Source organism: Myotis yumanensis, unplaced genomic scaffold (assembly GCF_028538775.1).
Source record: "Myotis yumanensis isolate MYYU_CA2020_CCGP unplaced genomic scaffold, mMyoYum1.0.hap1 SCAF_16, whole genome shotgun sequence".
NCBI classification, from domain to species: domain Eukaryota; kingdom Metazoa; phylum Chordata; class Mammalia; order Chiroptera; family Vespertilionidae; genus Myotis; species Myotis yumanensis.
This window is the reverse complement of record NW_027223767.1, coordinates 16,824,300-16,847,611: the sequence shown is the minus strand read 5'-3', so window position 1 is coordinate 16,847,611 and position 23,312 is coordinate 16,824,300. Positions and strand designations below refer to the sequence as shown.

Here is a 23,312-nt window from a genome sequence, read left to right as displayed (position 1 = left end):
GCTTTTCAGTCCACTTGAGAAGAAAATGGAGAACATGAAAGCCACATAAACATGATGTGGGTATAGCAGTTCCCAGGGAAGGCTGTGTGTGGCAGAGGGCAGGGGAGCAAGCAGTACTCGGCACCCTGCAGAGGCTCCAGCCACGAGCAATAGAAATAGCAGCAGGACCGTTCTCGGACAAGCCTGGGCCACGGGAAGCTCAGCCCTCAGGGGTAGAGTGGGAAGCGGCCACACTGGATGTTGGGCTGGGCTGCCCGGGCTTGCAGGACACCATCCGCTCCCAATCTTATATTTACAGGCTCCATCCACAGCCCCCTGGCAATGCAAGTCAGAAGCCAGCTCCCCTGACCGACAGGGCTGTCAGCTGTCCTTTGGCTTCTCCTGGGGGGCCTTCTCCCCCAGGGGCTCCAAGATGACCTCACTCTGGCTGAGAGAAAAATTATACAACTTTGCTGAGTAATCTGTCTCCCCAAAGCAGAGAGATGTTTTCATTCAAGCGACAACGACAAGGCTCGAGAAGAATGAGTTTTAGTATCTGAAGTTCAATCAGCACAGCCAGGCAGAGGCACCTAAGAGCTTCAGACAATCACGAAATTCACAAAGTGACATTTACAAACAGACGGCATGACTGCTTCCCCAACACACAGCTGCCTGGGTGCCTCGGCGTCTGCCCAAGGCTGGGATGGCCCTGGGGAGTCTGGAGGCAGACACAGCGATGGCAGCCTTCTCCTGGAAGCCACGCCATGGTCATCCCCGCCGACCACGGGAAGGGTTAAGATGCTCCGGGGTCCCTGCAAGGCTCTGTGCCGACTCCAGTGGGATGTTTCTGCGAGCCAGGCCCACACCAACAGAAAGAAGAGCTGGGGCCTCGGGGATAAGGGGTCCTCTCTGATTAACTCGGCCATCTGTCCGGGGGGAGCATGCCTGGGTGCCTCAGAGTCTGCCTGAAGGCTTCCAAGGTTGTGCAGAGGCAAAAACACACTGCTGCACAGACCCACTCCCAGAAAAGGGTCCTGCCTAGTCAGACTCATGGGAACAATGTGAGTGGTGGGGCCACACAGCACCCACCCGCTGCTGGCCATGCTGTCCGACTCTCCTTCCCTGTTCCCTGCCCTCAGGCCAGCTGTGTTGTGAGGATCCGGGGCCGCCTCAGCACAGCATCCTCTCCTTGGGGGGAGCCCATGGCAAGAAGGCAGGCACAGACCCCTGCATCTTCACCTCAGCCCGCCTGCCCCACACAACCAGCTGTGGCCAGGGGAGACAGACTGGAAAGGGCTCATGTGGTCCAGTCCAGGGGGAAGGACTTTTCTGACAGTAATGTGACCCGCAGCAGAGCTACCTATCCCTGGAAACAACCAATCCGTAAGCTGGAGGTGGGGTGGAGGGCGGGTCTTCTCTTCGGACTCGGAGCCACAGCCACCAGGCATTTTTGGTGTCTGAAGTCCACATTTATTTTCTCTTTGTCTACAAGTGAATCACAGGTGAGCCTGCTGACCATGATGCTGGGTTACTTGTCTCTTTTCCTTTTTTCCACCTTTACACTGGCAGCCAGCTCCCAGGTGAGTCTCTGTCAGAGGCACTGACTGGGGACCTGGTGGCTGACTTTTGGCTGCATTAGTAGAGTGTGCCCTGGAGGAAAGTCCTTGATCAGGATGGTGGCCTGAGAACAAACATTGTTTAAAAGCTGCCCACAGAGCTGTCCAGGAAAAGGATGACTCCAGGATCACATCAGGAATGTTAATTAGATAAAATCGGCAACAGTGCTTTGGCTAAAGAGTGTGCGCACTAAGACTCCTCCTGGTGGAGGTTTCTCTGGAGCATGACCAGTGCTGCCCCCACGGCTGCGTCCACATCCTGCCCAAAGGACACTGGGAAAGGGAAAGCCCGCTGCACCTCCTGCTTCAGCACCTCGTTCCTGGACAGCGCACTCCCACTGCTGACCACCCGCTCCACGCCCCACTCCCTGAGCTGCTGGGACGGAAGCATCGAGTGCAGGTTCTGAACGATGCCTCGGCACAGCGCCCGCGTCACGTGCCCCAGCGAGAGGGCCGCGGAGGAGATCCTGGTCACGGAGGCCAGCTGGTCTGGCAGATGCCTCTCGCCCAACACTGTTGGCGTGATGGTGAGGCAGGTGTCTCTCTGCTCTGCAGCTGCCTGGATCATGCGTGAATACACAGTGGATTCTTCGACCTCCACGCCTGCCAGCAACAGAGAAGACCGTGTGAGCTCATGCACCCCTCGCTGCAGGATGAGACAGTACAGCATTCCCTGGGCAGGAGAGGTCTACTAACTGCTTCTTCTCAATGTGGCTGGCTGCTTCCTGCTCAGGGACTCACATAACCTGACTAGTCATGCTCTGCCCCAGATCTCAACCAGCTCTCTCACTGCAGACCCAGCCCAGACTTCAGGGAGAGGTCATATAAAGGTTTTTATGCGAGCCCCTAACCAGCTATGAGACCTTGGTCCCAAGGGGCCATCATGCACGTACTGATCAATAAGTACCATCACAGCTCCACCGGACTTATTAGCAGAGTCACAGAATCCCAGGATCCCAGGGCTGAGCATGGTCTAGCCATCCCCCGCAGAAGTGGAGAACCACCAGTCTAGACCGGTGCTTCTCACATTTGACTATGTATAGGAATCATGTAGGGATCTTATTAAAATTACAATATCCAGATAAGGGAAGTAAACCGAGAGTAAAACCATCAGCACATTTAACTTATACAAACTCCACTATAGCCTAGCTGGTTTGGCTCAGTGGATAAAAGCATCGGCCTGCAAACTGAAGGGTCCCGGGTTCAATTCCGGTCAAGGACACATGTCTGGGTTGCAGGCTCGCTCTCCAGTAGGGGACACCCAAGAGGCAGCCAATCAATGACTCTCATCATTGATGTTTCTATCTCTCTCTCCCTTCTCCTTCCTCTCTGAAATCAAAAATATTTTTTTAAAAAAACAACTATATTGTACATGCTCAGGAACTAGAGAGAGAGATTCTTTTTAAAAGGTCTTTTTGCATTTTCATGGTTCTTATTTTGAGGAAACAAAGAGTGTTTTGAAGGTTCGTGGATTCCATGTAACTTAACCTTTTATGAAAATGTTACAATTATGTCATTTTATTAAAAAACATATAAGTGCAAATACAATCACATGTATTTAGATAAGACACATTTTTTAACCAGAAATGGCAATATTACAGCATAAAGTACAAAAATAAAACTCTTATTGTATTCAGAATACCTTGAATTTGCACAGTCAAAATTTGATCAGCAGGACTCTGGTTAAGCTCTGCTGAATGAGTATGTGTCTTTCCTCTAGAAATTCTACTAAAATGTCAGAAAACTCACATACTTGGTGGGTAACCTATGACAGGTGTCCAAGCTGTACATCTGTAGGGCTGAGTCCTTGGAGGGGAACTGCTAGGTCCAAAGATATGCACATGACACTCCCTCCTTAGAAGCTGTACCAATTTACACTGCACAGCAACACATAAGAGTGAGTCTCTCTATGTCCTAGCAAACAGAGTGTGCTGGAAACTTCTAGAAGCACAGATATAAATGTAAAGCCATCAACTAATGGGGGAAAAGGGAAGGGGATAAAGAAAAACAGACCAATCAAGTAGAAGACAGAGAGACTAAGGAGATGTGATGACTAAATGCAATGTGTATCCTGGATTGAGTCCTGGAACAGGAAAAGGGCATTCGTAGAAAAATCACTGAAACACAAATAAAATCTACAGTTTAAAAATAATAATAACGTGTATTTCTTTAATAAGAACTCAAAAAAATGTTTTTATTGCTATCTTTGTCGCAACAGCACATTCTCAAAACTTCTTTTGAAGCCTCACCTGAAGATATGTTTATTGATTCTAGAGAGAGAAGAAGGGGGGGGAGAAAAACACCCAGAAACACTGACCGGTTGTCCCCCATACACGCCCTAAACCCACAACCTGGGTATGTGCCCTGACCAGGAATGGACCCCTCGACCTCTCAGTTTATGGGGCGACACTCCAACCAACTGAGCCCCACCAGCCAGGGCCGTTACAGTGTTATTCCTCACTGGCAAACACCCAGGCCCCACGCAGGCCTTGTGGAGCCTGCAGGAAGGTGTTCACAGCTGGAGGCCTGGGAGATCTGGCTTCTAGCCCGTTTCTGTGTGCCTAGGCTCACCGCCTCATCCGAATCCATTGGTGAGATTAACTGCTGTGAGTTGCCAAATGTCCACACCACGGGCTTAGAATCATAGAACATCAGAGCTGGGAAGACAGAGAAGGGAAGGGACGTCCAAGGCCACACAGTGACCTGGAGACAGAGCAGGGAACCGAGGTCACGCCCCTGGGTTGAACCCGCCACACAAACCTTATTTAATAAGCGTCATATCACACTCACTACCACTACGGGCCAGACACTGTTCTAAGTGTTCATAATATTGACTCACCGAATCCTCACAGTCCTAGGATGACCCCCATTTTCAGATAAGGGAGGTAAAGCACAGAGGAGGTAAGTAACCTTCCCGAAGGCACGCAGGAGGAGGCAGAGCTGAGATTCCAACCCAGGCCACCAGCCCCAGGGTCCTGCTCTAAACTACCACCCGAGTGTAGAACCCTAGATTCCAACCTCGGGAACAAAATGCAAATCCAGGGTATTCTGAATACAGCAAGAGTTTTATTTTTGTACCTTATGCTGTAACATTTCCATTTCTGGTTAATAAATGTGTCTTTTATCTAAGTACATGTGATTGTATTTGCACTTACATGTTTTTCAATAAAATGACATAATTGTAACATTTTCATAAAAGGTGAAGTTACATGGAATACATGAACCTTCAAAACACTTGTTGTTTTCTCAAAATAAGAACCAAGAAAAGGCAAAAAGGATCTTACAGGGAAAGTGAATATTCCCAAGTCTTTCAAGGGCAAGGAGAAGTGTCACTTCTGTAGAAAGAGAAACACTGGCCAAGTCGGTAAACAGCTGAGAGACCCAATCCAGTTAAACCAGTGCCTAGATAAAGGGCTGGCCGGACGGTTCTCAGGACTGGTTCTGCGTCTTGAAAACCTCCCCTGGTGCAGGTAAAACAAAATCCGAGTCCTGTCATTTAAATGAAGCTAACCTGAGGAGACCCCAGCCAAGGGGCCAGAGCTCCCCCCAGCCCCGACCTCCCTGAGACCCACGGGAGTCAGCAGCACTGACTGGTGACTGAAGGTCAAAGCCTCGCTGCTCCCTGCTGCCTGGCCTCCCCCTGTGACCGTGCTGAGTGCCTGATTCTGGGAATGGCCTGATTTTGAGCTCCTACTGGTAACCAGTGAGTCTGCTCAACATGATATCCCTAGACTGGAAATTTCATTTCTACCTTAAGTGGCTGGAGAGGTTTCATGTTTCCCTGTGAGTGCAGAGCAGAGGAAAAGCCGAACCGACTCTACCCTGAAAACTGGAGACGAGAGCAGGAGGACCCCAGAGTCTCCAGGGACCCTCCTGAGACAGGGACTCGGGAGCTACTGGCCAGGATTAAGTGCTGTGAGGATTTTATAATATTGTAAAATACCAGATTTTTCACTCGTCCGTGTTTGATCCTTTTATTTTCAACTGTCTGTAGTCATCAGAAGGAAAACCCCAACTGCAAGGGACCCAGGGGCTCACTGACAAAGAAAGTAAGACAGCAGGGCAGGGGAGAACTGGGAGACTATCTGACACTCCACAGTCAAGGTCAGGAGAGAGTAGGGGGTGGCAGCTCAGGAGATGAGAGGAAAGCTAGAGGCTCAGATTCCTAAGGAAGGAAGAGAGGGTCTGCCTGGGTCTGAGACGTGGATCTAGAAGCTTCCACAGCACGTTCACTGGCGTGATGGAAGGACAAGCAGAGAGGCAGCGCTGCGGGGGCACATCTTACCGAGATCCGCCATCCACTGGACCAGCATCTGGACGAACGTGGCGAGCACATTGCCCCCATTGAGGGAGGCTGCCACCGCCAGGTAGGTTCTGTCGAAGTACGGGAAGTAGGCGACCGGAGCTGCAGGGTCTGGAGTCTGCGCTGGCTGGAACCCTGACGGCATGGAGGCTGCCAACTGAACCGAAGTGCTGATGTTGAGAACTGGGGCCCAAGAAAAGCAAAGGTTAGGTCTGTCGGGCTAACTTGGAGGTCACAGTCACAACCAGGCAGGGGCGAGTGTGCTGGTTTGAAAAACACGTCCAGCCCAGCCGGCGTGGCTCAGCGGTTGAGCGTCAAACTATGAACCAGGAGGTCACAGTTAGATCCCCAGTCAGGACATATGCCCGGGTTGCAGGCTCAATCCCTAATAGGGGCCATGCAGGAGGCAGCCAGTCAATGATTCTTTCTCATCATTGCTGTTTCTATCTCTTTCTCCCTCTCCCTTCCTCTCTGAAATCAATAAAAAAATATATTTTTAAAGGTCCAAAATTCTTTGATACTATTTCTTTCCTTCAGGAAGTAGAGCCTAAATGCCCTCCCCCTGAGTGTGGGCTGGACTCAGTAACTTGCTTCTAGTGGGAGAATAAAGCAGAAGTGACAGTGTGTGACTATGGAAAAAAGTCACAAAAAGCACAGCAGCTTCTGCCTCAGATGGCTCGCTCTGGGAGGAGCAGGCAGTACTGTGAGCGGTGCTGTGAGGAGGCCCACGCAGCAAGGAGCTGAGCCCCCTGCTAACAGCCACCTGCGGGAGCTGAGAAGGGGACCCTCCAGCCCGGTCAAGCCTTCAGATGAGGGTGGTCCCAGGGCCACCAACAGCTTAACTGCAATGTCATGAGGGAGCCTGAGCCAGACGCTCCAGCCACACCCACACTCCTGACTCTCAGGAACCATTTCATCTGTTTTAAACACAGACGTTTACAAAATAATTTCAAACGCAGGTACACACACACACACACACACACACACACACACGTAAAAGAACATGTGTGAGATAAGAAACGTTTGGTGTTTTTAGGCTACAAAACGCCATGGGGTGATTTGCTACACAGCAGTAGACAACTATTTAGAGTAAGACTTCAGCCGAAACGTGTTATTCTCTGCGGAGGTCTCGTTCATGTTCAACCAGTTCTCCTTCCTCTCGTTTCCAAAGTGTTTTTCTTAACCTCCCCACGAGCAGGGGAAACGCCCAGATCCAGCACAGAGGGGCCGACTTCCTCCTCTAGCTCAAGGCCAGGCCTGCAGATGCTCCAGGAGTCTCTTCTCCATTTCTCATAAGACCTGACCAAAAGGCCTGTTCTTCTCCATCTGCTGGGGGCCAGGCTAACTGGGGGGAGCAGCCCATGTTCCCCCGCACCGGGGGGTCAGAAGCGAGGAGAGCAAAAACAAACCTCAGAAAGCCAGTAACGCCTACTTCCCGCCACATCAAGCCTCCCACCATCACCAGAAGCCAGAAGCAACATGCCCTCCGCCTGTCCCCTCTGGTGGCCATGTCAACAATGGGGGCCAACTTTGCCCGTGAACATGCCACAGCTGAGCACAGGCTAGCAGCCCATCTAAAGCCAGAGACTACAACCCGCTCAGTGAAGGCGGAGCCCAAACCTCACCTTCTTCCCATCGACAAGCCCCTCACTCACCACACAGCAAGCTCTCCGGCATCCACACCTCTGTGGAGGGAACAGCCTGATATTTGAAAACCACCAGGTGGGAGGAAAGAACCAGGCCTTTGCGGGCACCACCCCAATGCCTCACAACTGCCCGGGAGGAAGGCACCGACACCCTCACCAGGGGTGATGACAGGGAACCAGGAGGAAAAGCGGCTTGCCCAGGTCACCCAGAGCGGCTGACATTCCAACCCAGGCCTCAGCGCTGGACTCCAAAACCCACTGCGTTCCCTGCCGTCCACGCTTTGAGATGAAGGTATATACGGAGAGAGATGGTGTACTGGGAAAATTAAGTCACAGAATAAACTCAGCATGCTTTCCTGGGGCATTGATTTTAGTTGAAAATTGGGGAGAAAAGGGTGTTTGAACTTTTTGACCTTAAGTGATTTTTATCACAAACAAAAAGGACAGAATTTCACCTTTCCTGCTCAGCTAATCGTGAATTAATAGGAATTACTACCAAAACCAGTCACTTGAAATTATTTCTTAAAAATGTAATGAAATGGGGAATAAACTACTACACAGAGGCTAGTGCCAGTCAGACTTTTTAAACTCAGAGTTGAACTGTAATAGTTCTAACTGATGGAGGGAATAAAAGATGTGAGGACAAAGAGAACCTGGGTAAAATGAAGGCATTCTCTGCCCCCCTTGATAACCAGGAGGGGCTCCCAACCAGGACTAGCTCAGCCAGGCTGCCCCCAGGATCAATGGAAACACTCATCTTGCAACCACCCTGCTCGGCAGGCAACCCCAAGCCCCACCCTAGCCCAGGGTAGACACCAGCTGTTTTGGTATGGCCCAGGAGATAAAAACAGCTTTTACTTTTTGTGTGTGTGATATAAATGTATTGATATGTAACTCACATAAATTTGCCATAAAATATACCCCTGTAAAGCACACAATCCAGGGGTTTTTAGAATACTCACAGAGTTGTACAACCATCACCACAATCTAATTTTAGAACATTTTCATCACTCCAAAAAGAAACCCCATACCAGTCAGCAATCACCCCTGGCAACCATTAACTCCTTCCTGTCCCTATGGATTTGTCTACCCTGGACATTTCACAGGCATGGAATCATACGATGGGTGGCCTTCTGTGACGAGCTTCTTTCTTTCTTTCACTTCCATGCACATGTTGTGGCATTTTAGCTGTGTGGATGGACCACATTTTTTAAATCCCTTCATCAGTTGATGGGCATTTGGGTCGTTTCTCCTTTTTGCCTAGTATGAATAACACTGCTAACGACATTCACGTACAAGTTTTAGACTGTTTTCCAAAGGGGCTGCACTATTTTACAATCCCGGAAGCATGTTCTTACATTTTCAAATGGTTGAAAAGAACTCAAAGGAAGATTTTATGACATATGAAAATTATATGAAGAGAAACCAAGATGGCGGCATAGGTAAACACAGGAAATTGCTGCCTCGCACAACCACTTCAAAAATACAACTAAAAGACAAAATGGACATCATCCAGAACCACAGGAAGGCTGGCTGAGTGGAAATTCTACAACTAAAAGGAAAGAGAAAAGAACATTGAGACTCAGAGGAGGTGCGATGTGGAAGTAAAGTGCAGAGGTACGGAGGCACACGTGGAAAGGGCTGGCTACTGAGGACACGGTTGTCTTTTTCAATCGGGAGGGAGTCTCAAGCTCCCGACTGCTCTGAACTCCAGTTCCGGACCAGTCTCTGGGGACCCAGACTCACACAGGGAGAAACTGGACTGTCTGGCATCGGTTGGAAGTCGAGGGCGGCTTTCTCTCAGAGGTGCTTGCAGCGATTACCAGGACACTGAGACCCAGGGCCTCTTAGGGTAGGACTGAGGATCAGCCATAGCTGTTTGCTCCGCTCTATTGAACCCTGAGACCCCGCCCCACCCAAGCTGTGCTCAGAGGCTTTTGCATATGAAAGGCCTGGCCCTTTGCAATCTAAAATTACCTAACAAACTGCAGCTGGGTCAGAGAGACCCAGAACTTCCAAAAGAAGGCCCAAGGCCCCACAGCAACTTGCGTTGCTTCACAGCTGGGCCTCATCTGGGCACCTCCAAACCCCAAACAAAGAAGAGGAATCTGCAGATCTCTCCATAGCTCCTGCTGGGTAGCCTCAGGCAGAGGCTAAATTAGCACCTCCTTAGAGATCCAAGAGCCCATGTACCCAGTGGTCAGAGTGGGACCATCCAGATTACAACTCCTCAGATCCATAAGGGACACACTCAGGGGGCAGACTCAGTGAGCACCAAAGCCCCACTGAATCAAGTCTTGCCCCAGAGGGGTGTCTCCAGCACAGAAGTTCTCCCACTGTAGACACAGCTGATTCTCACAGCCAATTGGCCTGGAGGTCAATTCCTCCCAGTGATACCTACAACAATCAAGGCTTCACTACAACAAGACTGTGCACAAAGCCCACAAAGGGGAGCACCGAGAGTGTCCACCTCAGGTAATTGGGGAGGCTGAGCCTCTGGGCCCTGTAGGACACCTAGCACAGAAAGCCACTCTATCAACACAGGGAAGCATAAAAAATGCAGAGACAAAGAAACAGGTCACAAATGACAGAAATGGAGGAAAGCAAACGACTGGATATAGAGTTCAAAACCACACTTACAAGGTTTTTCAAGAATTTTCTAGAAACTGCCGAAAATTTAGTGAGACCCTCAAGAAATCTAGTGAGACCCTCAATGTTGTGATAAAGGACCAACTAGAAATTAAGCATACACTGACTGAAATAAAGAATATTATACAGACTCCCAACAGCAGACTAGAGGATCGCAAGAATCAAGTCAAAGATTTGAAATACGAAGAAGCAAAAAACACCCAACCGGAAAAGCAAAATGAAAAAAGAATCCAAAAATATGAAGATAGTGTAAGGAGCCTCTGGGACAACTTCAAGTGCACCAACATCAGAATTATGGGAGTGCCAGAAGAAGAGAGAGAGCAAGATATTGAAAACCTATTTGAAGAAATAATGACAGAAAACTTCCCCTACCTGGTGAAAGAAATAGACTTACAAGTCCAGGAAGCGCAGAGAACCCCAAATAAAGGAATCCAAAGAGGACCACACCAAGACACATCATAATTAAAATGCCAAGAGCAAAAGACAAAGAGAGAATCTTAAAAGCAGCAAGAGAAAAAAAGTCAGTTACCTACAAGGGAGTACCCATACGACTGTCAGCTGATTTCTCAACAGAAACTATGCAGGCCAGAAGGGAGTGGCAAGAAATATTCAAAGTGATGAATAGCAAGAACCTACAACCAAGATTACTTTACCCAGAAAAGCTATCATTCAGAATTGAAGGTCAGATAAAGAGCTTCACAGATAAGAAAAAGCTAAAGGAGTTCATCACCACTAAACCAGTATTATATGAAATGCTGAAAGGTATCCTTTAAGAAGAGGAAGAAGAAGAAAAAGGTAAAGATACAAATTATGAACAACAAATACACATCTATCAACAAGTGAATCTAAAAATCAAGTGAATAAATAATCTGATGAACAGAATAAATTGGTGAATATAATAGAATCAGGGGCATAGAAAGGGAGTGGACTGACTATTCTCGGGGCGGGGAAAGGGGTATGGGGGTGTGGGAAGAGACTGAACAAAAATCATACACCTATGGATGAGGACAGTGGAGGGGGAGGGTACAGGCAGAGGGTGGGGTGGGAACCGGGTGGAGGGGAGCTATGGGGGGAAAAAAGAGGAACAAGTGTAATAATCTGAATAAAGATTTAATTTTTTAAAAAAAAAAAATTATATGAAATTCACATCTCGGTGTCTATAACGAGTTTTATTGGAGCACAGCCATGCCCATTCATTTATGAACAGCTGTGGCTGCTTTCACGCCCCAACAGCAGAAACTACATGCCCACGAAGCCTAACGTATTTGCAATCTGGCCCTTGGCAGGAAAAGTTTGCCAACCCCGGCCCTACACTGCTGCTTCTACCTCCCTGTGGCTCTTGGACACCAAATGCAGAAAGGACTCTAGACTTTTAATCAGATGGGGCGAAACTCTCCCTGACAAACACACAAAGACAAAAACCCTCGTCTCCTCATCTATTTTCTTGGTCATGGAGTGACACACAGAAACCAGCCAGCTAGGGAGCCATCCCCTGCCCTGGTCCTCGGGAGGAAAGACACAAACCAGGGTCAGGGGCAGAGCTGGGCCTGCTGAAATGCAGGCTCCCAGAGCGGGGCCTCCACCTGCAGGGGGAAGGTGTTTCTCACGTTCACAGAATAACGGTGGAAAGCAGCTGAGGCTTCCCGGAGTGTGTGCCTCTTGGACCCTCACCCAGAGCAGAAGTCTGAGGAAAGGACAGAAGACTTACCTGCATCTGTCCTTTGGGCCATACAGGAATAGACGGAGGCCTGTAAATCACCCAGGGCCACGCCCACCCGGGTGCCTTTCGGGATTTCAAACCACGCACGGGCTGTTCTGCCTGCCACGCTGGCGGGCTCGGCGATGTCGGGGAGCAGGTGCATGGGAAAGCCGGAGGCCCTCAGTCTGCAAACGAGAAGTGGACAGCGCCTTGACCGGTGCCTGGTTTTCTGCTATTTGTTGTTTCCAGAAAACTCAACAAAGGAAAGTGCTACAAGTCGGAGAAGGGAGGGGAGAGGCCAGTGTTTTCACAGGGGTCTCTCTGGCTTTTTGAAAACTATGAGAAATAGGCTGGGATTTTTTAAAGAGTGAACATTGGCCCGGCTAGTGTGGCTCAGTGGTTGAGTGTCGACCTATGAACCAGGAGGTCACACGCCTGGGTTGCAGGCTGGATCCCCAGTCGAGGGCGACAGGAAGGTTTAGATAAGAGCAGGAGGCATTGGCATCTGACCCCTGTGTGTGAAGGGAACACAAATACCCTGCAAAGGGAATTTCAGTGCAAAGTCACGGTCAGTTAGCATGGGCCACACCAAAGTCAAACCCATCGGTCACCTCCTGAATACCAAATGCACTCATCACTCGGGGTTAGTGAGCGGGGCTGTCAGTGTTATGAAGCATGCTAGAAAGTCCTTTACCTGAACTACCAGGTGCTTTTTGTTTTATTACAGAGCTCAGAATTGGGGCCCTGAAGGAAGTGGACTTATAGGGCACTGGACTTCTGGACCTGAAAAGGCAAATGATTGTTTAAACAGAACTTAAAAGGCATCTCTCGCACCTACTGCTTCCATTTCTTAACCTTATTTTAAAATATATTCTAGAGTGAAAGTTGTTCTTTGAAATCTGTAGGTTGGGCCGGGTCACAGAGAACCGGGGAGCCCACCCTAGGTATTGGGGACCGTGGGGAAGCAGGGCGGCCCTCCCCAAGGGCTTCACTTACCACCCGGCCCACCCATGCCCCAGCGCCTGGAATGCCCACTGTTCCCAAATGGGAACGCCCAGTGAATCTCCGCTCCGGGGTCCCGCCCTTCGGCTGGAGCCAGCCCGCAAGGCTATACTCACATCTCCACGTTCCAGCTTTGGCTCTGGGTGTTGAAATATCCCCAGCTGGCGGCATTCTGGTCAGACATCAGGGGTCTTGGCAAGCCACACAGCATGGCAACCACGTAGTCATGGATGGTGCCAGCTGCGTCGTAGGACTTCAGGAACTCGGGGCTGTTTTCACACCAAAAATAATTCAACATGGTCTACCGGTGACTGAAAAGCCTGGGCTGCACCTAGCGGTGGGCAGTGCGGACCAGACATGGCAGAGCTGAGTGGCAGCCGGAACCCCACGTGTGTGGCTCCCCCAAATGGACCTCTGGAGGTGTGGCCCTCCAAGCAAAGCTGCCTTTAGGGGCGGGGACATCAACCATTCTCTGCAGCCCTGACCCCACCATGAACTCACCACATGACCCTTGGCAAATCCCTTGTCCTCTCTAGCCCCTTCTCTCCCCGCTGGTTAGAACAGGATAACCAACAGAGAGCCCTCTGGGAAGCGAAGCAGCTCTAGACCGAGTCTAGGTCACATCACTGAGGGATGGAGTGATGCTGACCAGCTGGAGGAGCAGCCCCCCGGGAAATACAGCACCCGATGCAGAGAACAGTTGTCTGTACCTATTTTTCAAAAGCCAGAAGATGGTTGCACAGCCAAACCCCGTGGCCACACTGAGATGGGACTCTGGCCGGGGCAGAGAAGCCAGGAACTCACTGTCACATCGGCCATCCTGCCACGTGACCAGGTGGCTCACAGCTCTGGGTGTGAAGGCAGCCCCTCCCTCTGTCCATTCACAGCCTGGAACAAAGGAGATTCGCAAAGTCAGAGAAAAGGGCAACTGACCAGCAGCAGCCTGTCCGTGAGATGCTCTGCCAGTGAGGTTCCAGCAGACCGTGTCACCCATGAGAACGCTCCACTCGTACACATGGTCCCAGCAGGGCACCTGGGGTCAGCACCCAGCTCCCCATCGACAGCTATGGGACTCTGGGCAAGTCACTCCCTCCCTCCATTTGTCCCACTTTTCCTAAGTTCCTTTTTATTCATTTTTTAAAGTTGATAGTATAACCCCTCCCCGCCCCAGGTAAGAAAAGAAGTGTAGCACACTCTCATGTCCCCTAACCTCTGTCCTTTGAACCTGCATCATAATGAGATTAGCTAAACTTGGATGCCAGGGATACAGACCATAAGCAGCAAATACACAATACCAGGTACTTTTAGTTGCTATGAAAAATATACAGCAGGGTAAAAGGCGTGGCTCAGTTGGTTTGATTCCCAGTGAGGGCACGTGCCCAAGTTGCTAGTTTGGCCCCCAGCTGGAGGGTGTGTGGGAGGCATCAATGTTTCTCTCTCTCCCTCTCCCTTTCACACTCTCTAAACAAATCAATAAAAGCATATTTTTTAAAAAGAAGAAGAAGAAGAATATCTGGGGATGCGTGTGACAGATAGACGGAACTCTGAGGGTTCTGTCAATCTCTGGTGGGTCTCCCTGGCCAGTACCCAGAGGACCAGGGAGGCGTGTGACAGATGCCCGCACCTGAAGCATCGCACGCTTCTCCTGGGGGATGGGTGGCTCCTCCTCAGAGTCATCTACCCTCACAACACATTCCTACCTCAACCTAAAGCTGGGTTCTTACCCAGCCCTAAAGCTGGATCTCTGCGGCTTTTCTTCAACCCCGCTATCTGCTTCCAAAATTCTTTTGGCATTTTTATTTTTAGACTATCACATTTATTTTCTTTGTATTATGAAACAAATACAGAGTCCTTACCAAGTACCCGGTATTATTCAAAGCACTTTAAAAATATTAATTCATTTAGTAGACATAATAGCCTTATACCATAGATGTGATAACTGGCCTCACTTTACACATAAGAAAAATGAAGAGCAGAGAAGTTAAAAATCATTTGCCAATGTTCACTTAAGTGGTAGAGCCGTAGCCTGCTTCAGTACAGAATCTGGCCTGACCGATACTCTTTCCTCTGTTTCTTCTTCTTTTCTTTTCTTTTTTTTGTAAAGAATTGATATTTTAATTTTTTTAATTACACACACGCCAAGTGAATGCATTCTCAATATAAAATGTTCAGCCGTAACCGGTTTGGCTCAGTGGATAGAGCGTTGGCCTGCAGACTGAAAGGTCCCAGGTTCGATTCCGGTCAAGGGCATGTACCTTGGTTGCAGGCACATCCCCAGTGGGGGGTGTGCAGGAGGCAGCTGATCGATGTTTCTCTCTCATCGATATTTCTGACTCTCTATCCCTCTCCCTTCCTCTCTGTAAAAAAATCAATAAAATATATATTTTTTAAAATGTTCAAACATTACAGATCAAGCAAAAGGCCAGCTTGATGACTCCCCCAGAGTCCAGCCCCCTTCCTGTCACTGTCAGCACTTGCCGGGTAACCACCCAAAGTTTACGCTCACACACATATTTTGGTTGGTTTGGTTGGTTTGAGTTTGGTTTGGGGATTTATTTTTGTCTATTAAAAAAAAAATAGTACTCTACTGCATTTATTTTTCCAGGGGTTGTGTTTATCACCCAACAACATGTTCTGGAGTTCTTTTCATGTCCGTATACCTGAAAGGGCCTTATTCTTTTTAACTAGTGCATATTACTCTACAGCGTGGGCATCCGAACATTATTTAACTGTTCCCCTGTGATGAAGTGCCACAGTGTTCACTACCATAAACAAGGATGCAGTGGGCGGCCATGATTATGCCTCCCCACGCACACATGTGTGTTAAAATGCTTTTCCTGAATAGATTCCCAAGTAGTAGCGCTGTGGACTGATAGCAGCTGTCTTATTTATTCTTCCTTTTGGTAGAAGCTATCTTGTTTTTAATAGGCCCCGCCACACTGTCCTTCAAAACAGCGCTGCTAAGTGACACTCCCAACAGCGGTATTTAAAAGAACCAATTTTCCACCCCTTTGCCAACTCTGGGCATTTTGATTTCTCGTGGCCCAGTGGGTGGAAAATGATTTCTCACGGTTGTTTTCATCGGAGCTTCCCCTAATTACTAATGACACTGTCCTTTCTGTTATTTGTTCTTTATATGGACCCATATGCGTCCTCTGTCTACTACGCACCAGCAAATCTTTCCTCCCCGTCTGCTGCCTCCCTCTTGGCTTGGTTTTATGATCCCCACTTCTCTCCTGCTGTTTCTGCGCCTGAAAATGGAGTCTGGAAACAGGCGTAACCACAGGCCTCTCAGAAGACGCTGGTCACTCCCTCCCACTCCTCCAGCTGCCTCAACTGTTCCCTCGTGGAGGCACTTAGCTCTCTGCGCCGGTTACTGGTCCCCATCTATGCCGACTGCCTCGAGTGTGCCCTGAAAGGTGGGGGCTTCATCCATTCCTTTCTGTGGCTCCCTCGGGGCCCAGCACAGAGCCTTATACTCCGTATATTGTAGGTACTAAACCCAAACTGAATTACAGCCACCGTTAAAAGCGGGACAACCTGATCCCAAATTGATTTCACCCAGCTCTGCTAAGCAGGTACAATCATCATCCAACAGTGGCTTTCCTTCTTCCCAGAAACAGAAAACAAGACAAAAAGGCATGCGGGCTGGCTCCATGAAATATTCAACAGCCTCTCCAACAAGAGCGATGGCTTGTGTGGCTGTGAGAGTCCAGGAGACGGACAAAAAGGAAAGCGTGGGACCAGACCACAATCATCAGATCTCTGCTGTCCTCTTCGGAAAGGGTTTTAGTATTAAAAGGGCATTTATTCTCGTTAATGCAAAATTAAGGAGTTTAAAAAGCTTTTACAACCTAGACTCCCTCTGAGAGGTCAGTTCTAACACCCTAACCGGCCTCTGCTCCTGCTACCGACGGGAGCCGAGCAGCGCCTGTGGTCCCAGCTGTCCCCACAACAGGCAGCTGAGAGGGAGGAAGGATGGAGGGAGCCTGCACTGGCTCACCCGGGCACCCAGCCCATCCAAGGATGCAGCCCTAGACGCCAGTATGAGAGGCAAGTCACACTCACTTGGCCCAGGGGAATCAGAATCGCTGACTCTGGGGTGAATCCAACGTTCAAATGCCCTTAACAACAGCCCCCCAAAGTGGCCACCCATCCTCTGCTTAGGACACCTGCAGTAAAATGTTGGCATTTTTAAAGCTGGGTGATGGGTGTATTGGTCCCTAATACTATTCTCCTTACTTTTACATCAATATAGAATTTTTTATAATTGCCAAAATATTTTCAATGCTTGCCATAACCGGGAGCACACAACTTCCTATGGAGTTTAATCCCTCCTGGGACATGCTGTTGGGAAGTTCTCCCCTCATTAAGCTGTTGTGCCCCCTGTAGCTCAGGTCCTCCCAGAGGCCTTTAAAAGTTCAGCGTCTGTACTCAGACATTCTTGGGTTGAAAAGCTGGAGTCACCACTTGCTGCCATATGACCCCAAGCATATCCTATATAATAAAAGGCTAATACGCAAATCAACCAAACGGCAGAATGACTGGTTGCTATGACATGCACTGACCACCAGGGGCAGACACTCAACGCAGGAGCTGCCCCTTGGTGGTCAGTGTGCTCCCACAGGGGAGCACCGCTCAGTCAGGGGGAGCGTGTTTAAGCCAGCAGTCAGACAATCCCTAAGGGCTCCCAGACTCTGAGAGGGTGCAGGCTAGGCTGAGGGACCCCTCCCCCACCAGTGCATGAATTTCATGCACGGGGCCTCTAGTATATATATATATATATATATATATATATATATATACACACATTTAATATATTTCTATTGATTTCAGAGAGCAAGGGAAAGGGAGAAAGAGACAGAAACATCCATGATGAGAGAGAATCATGGATCAGCTGCCTCCTGCACACCCCCACTGGGGATCGAGCCCGCAACCCGGGCATGTGCCCTTGACCGGAATCCAACCTGGGACCCTTTCAGTCCGCAGGCAGACACTCTATCCAGTGAGCCAAACCAGCCAGGGCCCCAAGCATATTATTTAAATCTCTCAGAATCTCAACTTTTCATCTCCACAGCGGGGGCAGTAATGTAGCTTACGTCACAGGGCGTTGGGAAAGTTCGATGAGATCATGCAGGTAGCATCCTTTGCCTAGCACTTGGCATGTAAACTGCTCAATGCTATTTCGCTGGCTTAATTCTCCTCCTGGAGGCCAAACAGAACAAGTCGCCCACCTCAGCACTAAGACAGACCTCCTGATATACGATGATCAACTAAATAATGCCTCGCTAGCAACTGAGCCCATGGAAAGGACACACCCTGGAATTTCAAAATCACAAACATCTGTGATTATATTAACAGTAATTTTTTTAAAACAGAAGAGTTTCCTCTGTGTCTTGGCATCTCCTACAGCAATATGACCTCCTGGCTGCCAGCAGTCACGCTCTGAGACACTGACATACAGAGAAAGCAACAGAAAACCCACAGCACGGAATCCTGCAGGGAATCCGAGAGAACTCCCTCTCCTGTTCCTGGCTGATGGGCTGATGATGTCGAATGAATGGATAGTTCAGATTCATTAACACATCTGTGCAAGTCAGGACGTACACAAAACACGAGGCAGGCTGAGCCACTGCATCCCCACGCTGACCCTCCAGACAGCGCTTGGCAGCGCTTTCTCGTTCCACGGTGATACTTCAGAGCGTGTGATCACCCCCGGAGCCCCGCATACCTTGGCCTGTTTTCCAAAACAGGACTCCATGCATCTGTCCTGACACTCCGATGCCACCGACTTGGCGGAGCTGCTGCCGGGGAAGAGCAGCAAGGCACTCGTTTAGGGCTTGGATGATTCTACTCACATCCTGCTCCCGCGCCTGGAAACAGAACAGACACATAGGGCCAGGGCCTGCAGGGATTTCCTGGGCGGTGGCTGGCCCAGATAATTCCACTGGGGTCCTGTGCTGACCGGCCGCGGGGAAGAGATGCGAGACTGAGGGTTCTCCCCACCTCCCCCTGACTTGGAGCAGGAACGTGGTGGGCAAGGTTGCACTTCCTCCCTTTGCGATGAGGCACAGCTGCAGACGAAACTGGGCAAATGGCCCAGGCCCTGCCCGCCCCTTCACTGTGGGTGCAGTGAGCTGAGGAGAGCACTGCCCCTGCCCTATAAGAACTTACAATCTAGCAGGAAGGGCAGGAAAGCACAAGACAGACCAGGCTATCAGGAGGAATAAGGTAAGGGTCTCTCCCAACGCACAGAGTGTTGGAGTACGAGAAGGATGAAACACAGCAGCGAGGAACATTTCCTAAGTGCCCTGAGGGCCAGGCCCTGGACTTGGAAACAAAAACCCACCTAGAGAAGGCAGGCATGAGGAAGGCCAGGGAACACCTGGTACAAAACCAGGGGAATAGGCTATGCAAGGGGGTGGTGGGTGGTGAGGCTGGAAAAGAGGAGAGGCTGGGACCCAATCAGTGGGCTTCAAGCCCAGGGTGAGGGGCTCTTCCAATGGGTCCGGGCTGCCTGTCACTACTTGAGCCAATTCACCAGACACAGGATTGAATCATACATGAGCATTCATTCCAATACTGCCGGTAGTATGGGAGAGCAGCAGGTCATCCATGAAAATCTGCTCTGCACCCCACCATAAGCCAGCTGCTTATACGGAGTAGGATAAAGATTACGTGGGGAAGTAGAGATGACAGGCATGGGGAGGTAGGCTATGCAGGCTGGGGTGGAACTCCACTGTTTGGGCAACACGGTTGTTCATCTTTCCATGAGATTAGGCAGTTCTTTTTTTTTTCTTTTTATATATTTTTATTGATTTCAGAAAGGAATGGAGAGGGAGAGAGAGATAGACACATCAATGATGAGAAAGAATCATAGATTGGCTGCCTCCTATATGCTGGCCCATCCTGGATCGAGTCCGCAACTCAGGCATGTGCCCTGACTGGGAATCAAACCGTGATCTCCTGGTTCATAGGTTGGTGCTCAACCTCTGAGCCACACCAGCCTGGCCAACAGGCAGTTCTTGAATGAGAATGGACCGAATTCCAAGGTTGACTCCCAGGTCCAAGGTGGACTCCCAGGTCCCGGGGCATACAACTTCAAGCCAGGTTAAAATGTTCTTTCTTTAACCAGAATAAGGCAATTGAGGTTAACAGAGCATGATTAATCAATTTTATCCAATAATTCGATGAAAAAACACCATTGCACCTGTTATTTTGTACTTTTTAAAATATGTGTACTAGAAAATTGAAAATTACAGGTGTCAGGAGGAGAAGGAGGGGAGGAATGGGAGATACCTGCAATACTATCAACAATAAAAAATTTTTAAAAGATAAAATTTAATTTAAAAAAAAGAAAATTACAGGTGTCGCTCACATTTGTGGCTCAAATTTCTATCGGACAGCCCTGGTTTAAAGAGTTCACACGTGGCAATCAGATGGAGAATCAACCCAGGACAGAGGAGCTGCTGTTTAAAATGGGCCCAGGGCAGGTGAGTTGTGTGGGTGGGGACCGTGGAGGAGGGAAACAGGCCAGATGGCAGTGAAAACAAGGAGACAGTGTTCAGCAAGCAGCTGGTTGCAGTTGTAGGGTGCGATGGGGAACAGACAATGGGCATGCCCACATGTGACAGGAAAGGCACTCTCCCCATTCCTTGGCTCAGATTATCAACTGGTCTGCATCCAGATCAAATCCTAGAACTTCAGAGTTGAAAAACTAACCTAGAAACTCAGTCAACCCTCCTCCTTTAAGCCTTTTTGCAAGTGAGGAAACTGAGGCCCAGAGAGAAAAAATTAATAATGCAGAAAGGGTCACAGAGCTTCCCTCAAAAACCCTAGTTACAAATATCGAAAGCCTGACCTTCCACATAGCTGCCAAGCTTGACCATGGTGTACACCAGTGATTCCCAAAGTGGGCGCTACCGCCCCCCGGTGGGCGCTGCAGCGATCCAAGGGGGCGGTGATGGCCACAGGTGCATTTGGGGGCGATGAGTAACTGCTATTAAAATTTTAAAAAAATTAATTTCCAGAGGCTGAGTAATATTTTTTCTGGAAAGGGGGCAGTAGGCCAAATACGTTTGGGAGCCACTGGTGTGCACAATTCTTCTTAAGACTAAGAAGTATGGTCATGAGGGAAGAACAGAACCATCAGCTATTCCAGTGATGGCGAACCTATGACACGTTCACCTCTGACACGCGAACTCATTTTTTTGGTTGATTTTTCTTTGTTAAATGGCATTTAAATATATAAAATAAATATCAAAAATATAAGTCTTTGTTTTACTATGGTTGCAAGTATCAAAAAATTTCTATACGTGACACGGCACCAGAGTTAAGTTAGGGTTTTTCAAAATGCTGACACGCCGAGCTCAAAAGGTTCGCCATCACTGAGCTATATTCTATCAATCAGTGGTTCTCACCCCGGTGATTTCTGTCCCCTGGGGGACATATGGCCATATGGGAATGTTCTGGGGGTATCACAACTGGGGAGGAGAATTCTGCTAGCGTGTCGAGGCCAGGGATGCTGCTCAACATCCGACAAGGCACAGGACAGAGCCCCAACCACGAAGAATCACCCAGCTCAAAAAAATCCACAGTGCCAAGGCTGAGGAGTCCTGCCATAGATGAAATTACAGGAATACAGTTTGTCCCAGAGCACAGCACACATGTGGGGCTTGCCAGGGGGGCTACCACAGGCCTCCCCTACACCCCTCAGTAGGCAGGTGTGGTGCACTGGGTGTGTCTGTAAACACAGAGGTGCCTGCTACGCTGGGGGGAGTGGGGACAGTAATGCTCAAGAAGTGGCCTATTTCAGAATAGGGCACTGCCTACACCCGCTCCCTGTGATCCCGGCTCTGCAGCTCACTCCCACAGAGCCAGAGTCCTGAGGTGAAATAACCGTTCTAAAAGGCCCTGGTGCGCCGGCCAACCTGACTTTGAAAGCCTCTATGAAAATGCAAAATGTTCCTGAAATCTTAATCCTCTGAAATGCTTCTGAGCAAGACGGACTCTGAACCCTAACGAACTGCGTCCAGATATGTGGCAAGAGTTGGGAAGACAGCTCCTAGAAGTGGTGTTTGGCTCGGAAATGGAGGCTGGTGGCTAGATGGGGCCAGAGGCCACCTACTTCAAGTCGGAGAAGAACAAGCTGAGATCCAGAAAAAAGGTTACTCAAAGTTCCCTGGTATTAATTTCTGTTGTCAATTAACTAAACATAGAGCCGCCTTTTTCAGGGAATTAATGGAATCCAGCTCTGAGGGACTGACACCTTTTCTGAACCCACATCTCACAACAGAGCCCTCTGTGGTGAAATCCTCCAATTCTCTCTTGCAGCTTTGACAAGACTAGTTGTAGTGCATTATTACCACATTTCACAAGATAAACCGTTGTAGGGTATCATCATCAATCTGAACTTTCTAATGACGGGTCTTTCGATATCTTTCTGTCGGTCTGTCTTTCTTCCAAAGTCTTTCTATCTGTCCTTCTATCTGTTTTTCCTCCAAAGTGTCTCACTCAGCCTTTGGGGCCTTGGGATGGGGTAGGGGTGGGGGGTGGAGGGGGGTGACTTTTGTGGACCAGGTGTTTGAGTTGTTCAGTCCACATTTTGCTCTGTTAGGCCTGATTCTGCATCTGATTCCCGGGGGGAAACCCAAACTCTGCCCTGGGGAACAAACTGATTCCTGAACTTGAGGACACAGGCAGGTGCGCGGAGAATTACCCAAGGAGAGGAATTCCCCGCGGGTCAGGTACAGAAAGTGGAGGGCAGAGCGCACGGGGTAAGCACTGAGGGCAAGCCCTAGAGGAGGCCAGAGAGTGGGGCGATCGGTGCCGACTGGGGGTGGGAGGGGGTGTGCAACAGGCAGGTGGAGGGCAGGCAGGCTGGGGCAGTCAGGGAGACTTCTCCGAGGACGGGGGTGTTGGGGCGGCCCCCTAGAGGAGGAAGAGGGTGGTCAGGGGGCCCTGGAGGCGGCACAGCTCCGGGACACAGCCTCACCTGGGGCCCGGCCGCCGCGCTCTGGGCCGCCGCCTCGGCCCGCGCGGCCCGGACACAGCTGGCCAGGACCACGAACCCCGATGGGTCGTCGGGCGCCGCCTCCACCACGGCCGCCTTCACAGACGTGGTGCCCAGGTCGATGCCGAGCACGACCGACCGTGCCGCCATGGCCGCGGGACCAGCGTAGGTTTTGTCCGCTGGGCGGTGCTCCCTCCCGCACCCTCAACCCAGGACCGAGCGCGGGGGCGTGGCCTCGCCGGCCAAGCTGTCAGCCACACGCCAAGTGAAGGCTGGTCGTCTTCCCATTGGCCGAGGAAGGGGGAGCCGCTCGGCGGGCCCGGCGATAGGCGGAGAGACGGCGGAAGGCGGGACCTGGAGGGCACCGCCCTGTCGGGCTGGGTTCCAGGACAGTGGTAGCGACTGC

At 49.9% G+C, this 23,312-nt stretch overlaps 1 protein-coding gene across 1 annotated transcript; it reads right to left on the bottom strand.

The window, feature by feature from the left end:
* Positions 1-1,426: 1,426 nt before the first annotated feature.
* Positions 1,427-23,102, bottom strand: SHPK (sedoheptulokinase). The gene is made up of 7 exons (XM_070394264.1): positions 22,889-23,102; positions 18,626-18,767; positions 13,605-13,782; positions 13,011-13,163; positions 11,902-12,077; positions 5,881-6,081; positions 1,427-2,198 (listed from the first exon to the last, which is right to left on the bottom strand). The coding sequence occupies exons 1-7, from the start codon at positions 23,054-23,056 to the stop codon at positions 1,786-1,788; spliced, it is 1,431 nt and encodes a 476-aa protein (XP_070250365.1). The 5' UTR covers positions 23,057-23,102; the 3' UTR covers positions 1,427-1,785.
* Between the last annotated feature and the right edge of the window lie 210 nt (positions 23,103-23,312).